This window comes from Neoarius graeffei, chromosome 12 (genome assembly GCF_027579695.1).
Source record: "Neoarius graeffei isolate fNeoGra1 chromosome 12, fNeoGra1.pri, whole genome shotgun sequence".
NCBI classification, from domain to species: Eukaryota; Metazoa; Chordata; class Actinopteri; order Siluriformes; family Ariidae; genus Neoarius; species Neoarius graeffei.
In genome coordinates, this window is record NC_083580.1 from 5435499 (window position 1) to 5447341 (window position 11843).

Sequence of the window (11843 nt, forward strand, 5' to 3'; positions counted from 1 at the left end):
TCAGAGTATGATAGACGCAGTGGGGAACTGTTACTGTTAGAGCTGGGACTTGAGCTCATCCAAACCTTAGCCAGACACGCTAAAAAAGCAACAGGGCAAAGGATTCTGTAAGGGATTAGCGGCAGGCTGCCAGGTCGCTCCGCTATGTGTAGTTGTCGATGCTGATTTTAAAAGTAAATTACACAGGGAAATGAATACTTAAGTCTGAGTGAAAAATACTGTAGCGAGCGTGCGTAGAAGAAGAGTCTAGAGACAGAAACCTTAGTTTCTTGGTCGTTAGCCTGTGCTACTTGCTCTCAATAGCACTCGCTTTATTAGCATTCGCTAACACTACTGATGAACGCTACACCAGCTGGAAGGTGACTTCACTGCTTGACACTATACGTTTGACACTATAGTCCTTCAAAATATTTTCATCAAGCACATTTTGCAGTTTGCTTTGTTTTGTATTTCATTAATCATGAAATACGTCCAGATTGCTGTCAGTTTCGTGTTGTCCATTTATTTGTGTTGTACACAAGGCTTATGTCACATAGTATCACCTGGTATCGGATATTTGTATTGTACCATTTTTATGAATAGGATTATAAATGAGTGAACATGGTATTGAACTGATACCTGAGACTAGCATACATAATTTTCCATTTTACCCCAAATTTAATTAACCAACCAAGCCATACTTGGCATCTGAAGTTTGCTTCTTTAATTTTGCACTGTAGCTACAAGGCTAACGTAGGTAACAAATAATGGAAGCGTATAGCCTCCAGTTTGGCATCGTTTACAGTGCCATGGTTTCTATCGCAACCTTTCTTCAGTCTTGACCCTTCATTGTTAGCAACCCTAAAGTTAATACGTTGCCTTTATCTTACGAGCTTTAAAATCCTGCACTTGTGCGCTCCATCTAGGTGGTTGGGAACACGACATCTGGAGCATACAGCTACTCGATTCAGCAGAGCCTGGCGTTTGGATATCTCCCCATTGACTTGGCCACCATTGGTCAGAAGGTGGAGGTGGAGCTCCTTGGCAGGAAGTATCCAGCCACAGTGGTTCAGGAGCCACTGATACACACCGAACCCACCAGAACACGTTTGCAGAAGAAGAAGAGTGCAGCATGAAGTAGGAACGCTTGTCCTCAGCTTTGTGACCAGAAAAAAAAAAAAAAGATTATTTTCAGTCACGGTACTGAGTCATGCAATAAACTCAACGCACAACGGTTGCATTTGAGAAGTAAACCCTAAACATGACATGGCTCTGAAATAAAAATAGAAAGATACAGTTTCTTGCAGGTCTTAAAAAAGGAAAAAATGTCAAGTCTTAAACATGAGACGAATGAGCTATTTGTGGGCCATTAAATTTGGCCTTTTATTTAAAAAAAAAAATGAACATTTTGTTTTGAACAATGGAGGTGCAATTACATAAAACAAACAAACAAACAAACAACAAAAAAAAGCAAACCATCCCTTGATCTTCCTCCTTACGAAATATTTTGGCTAATCTTTGACCAAAAGTAGACCTTAAAAATGATCCAAAATATTTACATGAGCTTGACCAAAATTTGGTTTAAATTTTGGTCAGGAGCCCTTCGGCAAATTTTGGTTTAAAGTTTGGCTTAATTTTGGTCTAGTTTTAGCAAAATTTTTGGCTTGATTTTGATTTAAAAATAAAAATTCTCATTTTCTTATATGGTGGCACTTAAAAATTTTTCAAGCTGAAGCCTCCTCCAACTCTGGACTTGTAATGATTCACCTCAGACTGGAGAATTCTCTTGACCAAAATATGGTCAAGGGATTGCTTTTCATTCCTGAGAGTATAAGCTAGACCAAAATTTGGTCAATGAGTGAGGTTGTAAACCAAAATTTGGCTTTGGGACACACGCCAAAATTTGGTTATGGCTTAATTTTGTACTAATTTTGGTTAAAGAAGAGGGAATAAGACAAATTTGGATCTAATTTTGACAAAATTAGGTTTATTCAAGCCAAATTATTTCATACGGGTTGCTCTTTTCGCAATCTAAAATGATGATGACATTAATTATATGTATTGCCCAAAATTCATGTTGTCAAGCTTTTTACTAGACATTGTGGCAAAGAAGTGCAAAAAAAAAATTGAAATAAAAGCTCACAAACAAACAAGGGTTGCATGTTCAGTAGATTTCAGACAATTTAATTTGCCAGGACAAAGTTGCTATATTGTTGAAATATAACGTTATTATGGAATGAAACCATCCATTATGTTGAATGAGAAAACTGGGAGCACAGTTTTTAATTTTTTTAGCTAAACCAGTTAAAAGTCGAACATTTGAACTCACAGGTTAAGATCAGTTAAGGCACTTTAATCATTGCAATCAAGTAGTCTTATTTCTTTCTTTCAGCAGATAGCCAGTGACTTTTTTTTTTGTCCATGAGGCCCATTAAGAAGACCAATGGACAAAATGATAGTCATCACCAAATCACCAACTAGACCAGGCACATGAAGAAATAGTGTGGAAAAATATATTCATAAAACTTGGATGTTTGAAGCTTGTAAAGATTTTAGCATCAGGTTATCATCTTCATCTCATTGACCTTTTCCGCTGTGTGTTGGAGTTGTAAATAATTTCTGTTTCGTTGAATCTAAATCGAGTCAAGTCAGGTCAGTTTATTTGTATCGTGCTTTTAACGATAGACGTTGTCTCAAAGCAGCTTTAAAGAAAAATTTATCAGTATTATAGAATATTGTTTTTGTTGTTTACATAAGAAATTTATATCTACCTTGATCAAATGAATAATTATTTTTGATTCAGTGTTGAATATAATTTTGTCAGATTAAATTCTGCTCATTTTAATATCTTTGAGATATTACAAGCTGAACTAATTTTTGGCGCCAAGAACAAACTGACCTCAGTCTTGTGGGGCTTTTTTGCCATTGTGCCAAAGGAATCACTGTTGTCACTGGTCTTACACTAAAGTACGGTATTCCTGTAAATGTGAATGTTAATCTATTGTTTTTAAATTGTGTGTTCACAGGCTTTTGAATAAACTCATCATTACTGAATTTCACTTCTGTGTTCAAGTTTCTGTAGATATATTCAATAATGCTTTTGCATTCCATTGATTTGGTCTGGGATGCATGGTGCCAAAATACTGTACATTTGTCATGAGAATGGAAATTTGTCCAAATGCATCGTCGACAGCATCAAAAGACAGTCACCAGTGTCGCCAGGTTTGTGTTTTTCCTGTATAATTGAGACACTTTTGAATTATCCAGTTATGCTATTGATGCATATAACAAGTTAATTTTTTTATCTATCCAAACATTATATAATTAAATCTCTTTTTCCACAGTGCCATTGATTTCTCAATTTTGACTAATGAAAAAGGTGTTTCTTGAATGTTATTGTGTATATGGTAATGACTTACAGTCACTTGCACTTAATCCAAGCTTAATAATAAATGTGGATATATTTAATAAAGAAACCCATATAATTGTTGATACGGTGAATCGTTCAGTCTGAATCTTTCCATTTTTTGTAAGGAGCCTCCAGTGCCAGTGCTTTGTAACAGAGGTAAAGCTATAACTTTACGTTTTCCGTCATGGTAAAATCTTTAGGATAGAGCACTTTGTGGTTTCTCTGTAACAAACTGGATTTTTTTGTCTTAGGAAGTCCAAGATAAAGTGAATACAAGTCAAGTCGAATGGGTTTTAATTTTCATACCTCTATATAGCTTGTATACGTTGGAACGGGATGTCGTTTCTCCAGGACTATGGTGCAACACATAAAAGTACACAAGACCACATAAAGTGCAAATACACAACAGTGCGAGATGAGTACGATAGATACACAGGACATGGGATGGGATGTTCTATAAAGTGTCTGATGCAGCTTTATAAATTGCAGGTGTGCAGTGGTATTTAGTCACACCGAGTTAGGTGTTTGACTAGCCCAGGTGAGCATTTGGAAGCAGTGGGATGTTGAGTAATGTGACTGCCTCGGGACAGAAGCTGTTCCAGAGTCTGCTGGTGGTGGCACAGATGCTCCTGTACCTTCTGCCAGATGGCAGGAAAGTGAAGCATCCATGAGATGGGGAGATGGGTTGTCTGCATTACTGGTGGCTTTGTGGGTGCAGCGGTTGTTATATAAGGTGTCGATAATTAATAGAAAAACCCTGATGATCTTTTCAGCTGTTCTCACAATTCCCTGTTGGGTCTTGTGGTCGACAACTGTGCAGTTACCATACCACACGGTGAGACAGCTGGTCAAGAGGCTCTCTATTGTCTCCCTATAGAAGAAAGATGGGAGGAGGGAGTTTGGCTCACTTCAGCCTACGCAGGAAGTGGAGGCACTGCTGCTGGGTCTTCTCGACTAGGCAGGTGGTGTGGAGAGTCCAAGAGAGGTCCTCTGTCATGTGCACACCAAGACACTTAGAGCTTTTGACTCTCTCCAAGAGAGGCTGATGAGGGAACAGCTGATTACATAGTGTTATAACATATGTGACCGGACTGTTCCACAACATTAATTGTAACTATACAACCCCGATTCCAAAAAAGTTGGGACAAAGTACAAATTGTAAATAAAAATGGAATGCAATAATTTACAAATCTCAAAAACTGATATTGTATTCACAATAGAACATAGACAACATATCAAATGTCGAAAGTGAGACATTTTGCAATTTCATGCCAAATATTGGCTCATTTGAAATTTCATGACAGCAACACATCTCAAAAAAGTTGGGACAGGGGCAATAAGAGGCTGGAAAAGTTAAAAGGTACAAAAAAGGAACAGCTGGAGGACCAAATTGCAACTCATTAGGTCAATTGAGAATAGGTCATTAACATGACTGGGTATAAAAAGAGCATCTTGGAGTGGCAGTGGCTCTCAGAAGTAAAGATGGGAAGAGGATCACCAATCCCCCTAATTCTGCGCCGACAAATAGTGGAGCAATATCAGAAAGGAGTTTGACAGTGTAAAATTGCAAAGAGTTTGAACATATCATCATCTACAGTGCATAATATCATCAAAAGATTCAGAGAATCTGGAAGAATCTCCGTGCGTAAGGGTCAAGGCCGGAAAACCATACTGGGTGCCCGTGATCTTCGGGCCCTTAGGCGGCACTGCATCACATACAGGCATGCTTCTGTACTGGAAATCACAAAATGGGCTCAGGAATATTTCCAGAGAACATTATCTGTGAACACAATTCACCGTGCCATCTGCCGTTGCCAGCTAAAACTCTATAGTACAAAGAAGAAGCCGTATCTAAACATGATCCAGAAGCGCAGACGTCTTCTCTGGGCCAAGGCTCATTTAAAATGGACTGTGGCAAAGTGGAAAACTGTTCTGTGGTCAGACGAATCAAAATTTAAAGTTCTTTATGGAAATCAGGGACGCCGTGTCATTCGGACTAAAGAGGAAAAGGACGACCCAAGTTGTTATCAGCGCTCAGTTCAGAAGCCTGCATCTCTGATGGTATGGGGTTGCATTAGTGCGTGTGGCATGGGCAGCTTACACATCTGGAAAGACACCATCAATGCTGAAAGGTATATCCAGGTTCTAGAGCAACATATGCTCCCATCCAGACAACGTCTCTTTCAGGGAAGACCTTGCATTTTCCAACATGACAATGCCAAACCACATACTGCATCAATTACAGCATCATGGCTGCGTAGAAGAAGGGTCCGGGTACTGAACTGGCCAGCCTGCAGTCCAGATCTTTCACCCATAGAAAACATTTGGCGCATCATAAAACGGAAGATACGACAAAAAAGACCTAAGACAGTTGAGCAACTAGAATCCTACATTAGGCAAGAATGGGTTAACATTCCTATCCCTAAACTTGAGCAACTTGTCTCCTCAGTCCCCAGACGTTTACAGACTGTTGTAAAGAGAAAAGGGGATGTCTCACAGTGGTAAACATGGTCTTGTCCCAACTTTTTTGAGATGTGTTGTTGTCATGAAATTTAAAATCAGCTAATTTTTCTCTTTAAATGATACATTTTCTCAGTTTAAACATTTGATATGTCATCTATGTTCTATTCTGAATAAAATATGGAATTTTGAAACTTCCACATCATTGCATTCTGTTTTTATTTACAATTTGTACTTTGTCCCAACTTTTTTGGAATCGGGGTTGTAAATGAATAAGAAATAAATGGTTAGCATTGGAAAATTGTTGTGGTATTAGGGGAATGAAACTCTTTGGGGTGTGCTGGTATTGCAAAATTATAACCACCCAGCATAACACTACTCCATTTGTTTCCTTATTTAATAACTGCTCCTATTCTTTCTTTGCTGTATCTATATTTATTTGTTATTTCTACGTGATACCTTGATTTAGGAGGCCAGTTAGCTAATTACGTACTTTTCTAATGGCAAATAATGTACAGTGCTCAGCGTAAATGAGTGCATCTCCTTTGAAAAGTAACATTTTAAACAATATCTCAATGAACACAAACAATTTCCAAAATGTTGACAAGACAAAGTTTAATATAACATCTGTTTAACTTATAACATGAAAGTAAGGTGGGGCGGCACGGTGGTGTAGTGGTTAGCGCTGTCATCTCACAGCAAGAAGGTCCGGGTTCGAGCCCCGTGGCCGGCAAGGGCCTTTCTGTGTGGAGTTTGCATGTTCTCCCCGTGTCCGCGTGGGTTTCCTCCGGGTGCTCCGGTTTCCCCCACAGTCCAAAGACATGCAGGTTAGGTTAACTGGTGACTCTAAATTGACCGTAGGTGTGAATGTGAGTGTGAATGGTTGTCTGTGTATATGTGTCAGCCCTGTGATGACCTGGCGACTTGTCCAGGGTGTACCCCGCCTTTCGCCCGTAGTCAGCTGGGATAGGCTCCAGCTTGCCTGCGACCCTGTAGAAGGATAAAGCAGCTAGAGATAATGAGATGAGATGAAAGTAAGGTTAATAATATAACTTAGATTACACATTTTTTCAGTTTTACTCAAATTAGGGTGGTGCAAAAATGAGTACACCCCACAACAAAAACTACTACATCTAGTACAGCCTCCATGATTTTTAATGACAGCATCAAGTCTTCTAGGCATGGAATGAACAAGTTGGCGACATTTTAGAATAGAATAGAATGCCTTTATTGTCACTATACCCATGTACAATGAGATTAAAAGCAACTCCAATAACAGTGCAAACAGCGTGTAGAAAAGAAGAAAAAAAAAAGAAAGGTGAGGGTGTAAGGTGCACTGTCCTGAGGCGTATGTGTTGTGTTTCACATTATGGAGTGAGGTATTGCACATTATAAATTATTGCACGAAGAGAGTCACATTATAAAATAAAGTATTGCACAGGGGGTTAGACTATAAAGTCAGAGCATATTCTAGTTCAGGGTGGTTATGGCTTTTGGAAAGAAGCTGTTTTTGAATCTATTTGTTTTTGTCCTGATGCACCTGTAGCACCTCCCTGAGGGCAACAGGTCAAACAGATCAAAGCTAGGGTGGGAGCTGTCCTTGATAATGTTCTTAGCTCTGCTAAGGCAGTGGGAGGTGTAAATGTCCATCAGGGAGGGGAGAGGGCAGCCAATGATCTTCTGTGCTGCCTTTACTACTCTCTGGAGCCTCTCCCTGTCTGCAGCAGTGCAGCTGCCGTACCGTACTGTGATACAGTACATCAGCAGGCTCTCGATGGATGAGCGGTAGAAAGTCAGCAGCAGGTTGGAGTTCAGGTTGTGCTTCCTGAGGACTCTCAGGAAGTGTAGCCGCTGCTGAGCCTTCTTAATGACTGCTGTAATGTTCTCTGACCAGGAGATGTCGGCGGAGATGAGGACGCCGAGAAACCGGAAGGTGTGGACCCTCTCCACATACTCGTTGTTTATGTAAAGGGGGGCGAGGTCAGTGCTGTGCTTCCTGAAGTCAACGATAAGCTCTTTGGTTTTCTTGGTGTTCAGAGCGAGGTTATTCTCTGAACACCAGGCTGCCAACTTCAGGACCTCCTCTCTGTAGGCTGCCTCGTCTCCCTTTGAGATGAGTCTGACCACTGTGGTGTTGTCAGCAAACTTGACGATAAGGTTGTTGCTGTGGGTCGAACTACAGTTGTGGGTGTACAGGCAGTACAGGAGGGGGCTCAGCACACAGCCCTGTGGAGAGCCGGTGCTCAACATGTGGGTGGAGGAGAAGTGGGGGCCAAGTCTCACAGTCTGGGGCCGGTTGGTAAGAAAGGCCTTTATCCAGGCACATGTGAGAGGTGGGAGGCCGAGAGTGTCCAGTTTACTGATAAGAATGTCTGGGATTATTGTGTTGAAAGCTGAACTGTAATCCACAAAGAGTATGCGGACGTAGCTCTGCTGCTGCTCCAGGTGGTTCAGCGCAGAGTGGAGAGCTACGGCGATAGCATCCTCTGTGGATCTGTTTGCGTGATATGCGAACTGGTAGGGGTCGAAGTCTGGGGGGAGGTGGTCCTTGATGTGCTGAAGAACTAGTTTCTTGAAGCACTTCATGATTACCAGGGTGAGGGCCACAGGACGGTAATCACTCAGGCTAGTGACGGGAGACTTCTTCAGCACTGGGATTATTATTGCTGATTTTAGGCAGGGCGGGATGACTGCCTGAGCCAGGGAGAGGTTAAAGATCCTGGTGAAGGTAGGGGCGAGCTGGTGGGCGCACGCTCTGAGCACCTTACCAGGTACACCATCTGGGCTGGCAGCTTTCTTGGGGTTCACTGCCAGGAGCACCTGTCTGACATCGTGCTCCTGTACAGTGAATGGAGTGGTGTAGGAATTGTGTGGTGGTGGGGCGATTTTCTTCATCAGAAGACGCTCCTGTCGAGGTGTTAACTTCCGTGGACAACCTGGACGTCTCTTGCTCGATCTTTCTTAAATGTTTGTACCACTTTTGCTACAGTATTCTGACTGATAAGTAAAGCTTTGCTGATCTTCTTGTAGCCTTCACCTTTGTGGTGGAAAGAAATTATTTTCTTTGGGGAATTCTGAAGCGACAAGTTGAGCATCACTCTCCATCCAGCATCCAGTCACTAAAAGAGGTCGTTGTTGAAGAATGGAAAAAGACTGATGTTGCAAAATGTCGCCAACTTGTTCATTCCATGCCTAGAAGACTTGGTGTCGTCATTAAAAATCATGGAGGCCATACAAAGTACTAGATGTAGTCGTTTTTGTTGTGGGGTGTACTCATTTTTGCACCACCCTAATTTGAGTAAAACTGAAAAAAAAAAGTGTAATCTAAGTTATATTATTAACCTTATTTTCACGTTATAAGTTAAACAGATGTTATATTAAACTTTGTCTTGTCAACATTTTGGAAATTGTTTGTGTTCATTGAGATATTGTTTAAAATGTTACTTTTCAAAGGGGGTGTACTCATTTACGCTGAGCACTGTATAATATATAATATAATATAATACTTATTTATGATATAACCTAATTATATCGAAAAGAAAGTCGAATTATCTACGCTTGTAGTTAAACACTGAAGGAATTTCAGGAAATACTATTTAGGAATCGATACCGAAAAGAATCGATTCTCTCTCGAAAGACTCGATTCTCTGATACAATGCTTTGGAAATAGAGAGTCGACTCTGAAGCCTTGGAGTTGTTTTCAGACAGTGAAATAGATTCGATTCAGTTTCTCTGGCAGGCGATAGAAAAGGTGAAAAAGAAGACATTCCGCTTTTACTGACCAACAAACACTTATTTCAACACCACAAATATCAGCAGACTGACAGCGTTTCACTTTGGAAAGTGAAGGAAAATGTAAAATATACGACAAAATCAGGTTTATAAATAAATAAATAAATAAATAAAAAAGACCTGTCACCATGGCTACCTACAGGAAGGCGCTGAGGTAATTTAGCAACCATTAGCTCACCAAAAACTAAAATGGCCGCCGCTCATTGTGAGGCTCAAATAAATGAAGGTGAGAACAACAGCAGGAAATGTTTTAACATTCATGCAGTAGTTTATTGCAATTAATTAATATTACACTTTATTTTGAGCACTTGGCTGAAATTAATTTCAAGCTTTCAGGAACGAAACAGTGGCTGTTTTATATTAGGCATACATTCTTGCCAACTTTTCAAAATTCTCCTGGGGGAGAAAAGTGTGTGAACGACATTTTCAATTGGACGAGGGTATGATGTGTGGTTGAAATTACAAAAACAGTGGGTCCCAATTAATTGCAAACCATTTGAAATTTATACAATTAAAGAGTTTTTGAATTGTTGATATTGTTCTATCAGTTACTCTAGGTTATGGGATTTATGTATCAGGCCTGAGAGAGCTTAGAGTGAAAAATCTGAAATAATACTAGTCTTGAATTTTAATATAACAATGAAAGGGAAGTATTAAATCAGATTTTTAGCTGAAAAATCTCATGCCCTGAATATTGTATACTGTACATACAGAGAAAATAACACAAGTGATGCTTTAGAAGAATGTTTATAATTTCTTAAAATCGTCACAGTGAATGAAAGTATTATTGGATTGCATTAAATGTGTTTTCCTTCTGTAAGCTCATGTAAAAATACGGAGAACTATAATATCATATCAATTAAATTTTAATAAGATTTGACAAATAGTAACAACTCAATTAAATAAATACTGCACTGTCTTAGTACTACTAAAATGCATCTCTCTCACTAAACACGTTCCAAAAGAATTTTTAAAAAGCACTAGAAATCCTATCGGAATGCACAAAAGGAATTCGCTCATTTGCAAACTTTGACTGAAAGTTTTCAAACAAAATTTAAAAATGACACTACTACCATACTATCAAAATATACTCCACAAAGAAATTCACTCAAATGCAAAATTTTAGTACTACCAAAATACACTCACTAGTAACCTTTCACTTAAAGGAACAGTCCACCGTAATTCCATAATGAAATATGCTCTTATCTGAATTGAGACGAGCTGCTCCGTACCTCTCCGAGCTTTGCGCGACCTCCCAGTCAGTCAGACGCAGTCAGACGCGCTGTCACTCCTGTTAGCAATGTAGCTAGGCTCAGTATGGCCAATGGTATTTTTTGGGGCTGTAGTTAGATGCGACCAAACTCTTCCGCGTTTTTCCTGTTTACATAGGTTTATATGGCCAGTGATATGAAACAAGTTCAGTTACACAAATTGAAACGTAGCGATTTTCTATGCTATGGAAAGTCCGCACTATAATGACAGGCGTACTAACACCTTCTGCGCGCTTCGACAGCGCATTGATACGGAGCTCAGATATCAATGCGCTGTCGAAGCGCACAGAAGGTGTTAGTACGCCTGTCATTATAGTGCGGACTTTCCATAGCATAGAAAATCGCTACGTTTCAATTTGTGTAACTGAACTTTTTTCATATCACTGGTCATATAAACCTATGTAAACAGGAAAAACGCGGAAGAGTTTGGTCGCATCTAACTACAGCCCCAAAAAATACCATTGGCCATACTGAGCCTAGCTACATTGCTAACAGGAGTGACAGCGCGTCTGACTGCGTCTGACTGACTGGGAGGTCGCGCAAAGCTCGGAGAGGTACGGAGTAGCTCGTCTCAATTCAGATAAGAGCATATTTCATTATGGAAGTACGGTGGACTATTCCTTTAAAACCTCAAAACCAATCACTTTCCAGATAAACTTTCAAACATAAATTCAAAATACAGTGGTGCTTGAAAGCTTGTGAACCCTTTAGAATTTTCTATATTTCTGCATAAATATGACCTAAAACAACATCAGATTTTCCCGCAAGTCCTAAAAGTAGATAAAGAGAACCCAGTTAAACAAACGAGACAAAAATATTCTACTTGGTCATTTATTTATTGAGAAAAATGATCCAATATTACATATCTGTGAGTGGCAAAAGTATATGAACCTTTGCTTTCAGTATCTGGTGTGACCCCCTTGTGCAGCAAT

General features: G+C 39.8%; 1 protein-coding gene across 2 annotated transcripts in view; it reads left to right on the plus strand.

Annotated features, from left to right (window-relative positions):
- dmgdh (dimethylglycine dehydrogenase) overlaps positions 1-3033 on the plus strand; it is a 47511-nt gene extending 44478 nt beyond the window's left edge. Inside the window, exons 17-18 of one of the 2 annotated variants that reach the window (XM_060935410.1) lie at positions 906-1116; positions 3006-3033. In XM_060935410.1, coding sequence (XP_060791393.1) covers positions 906-1115 — 210 coding nt within the window. In that variant the 3' untranslated portion in view covers position 1116; positions 3006-3033. Of the gene's footprint in view, positions 1-905 lie in introns of both variants that reach the window. The other variant, XM_060935411.1, reaches the window with a different exon arrangement.
- The last annotated feature ends 8810 nt before the right edge of the window (positions 3034-11843 follow it).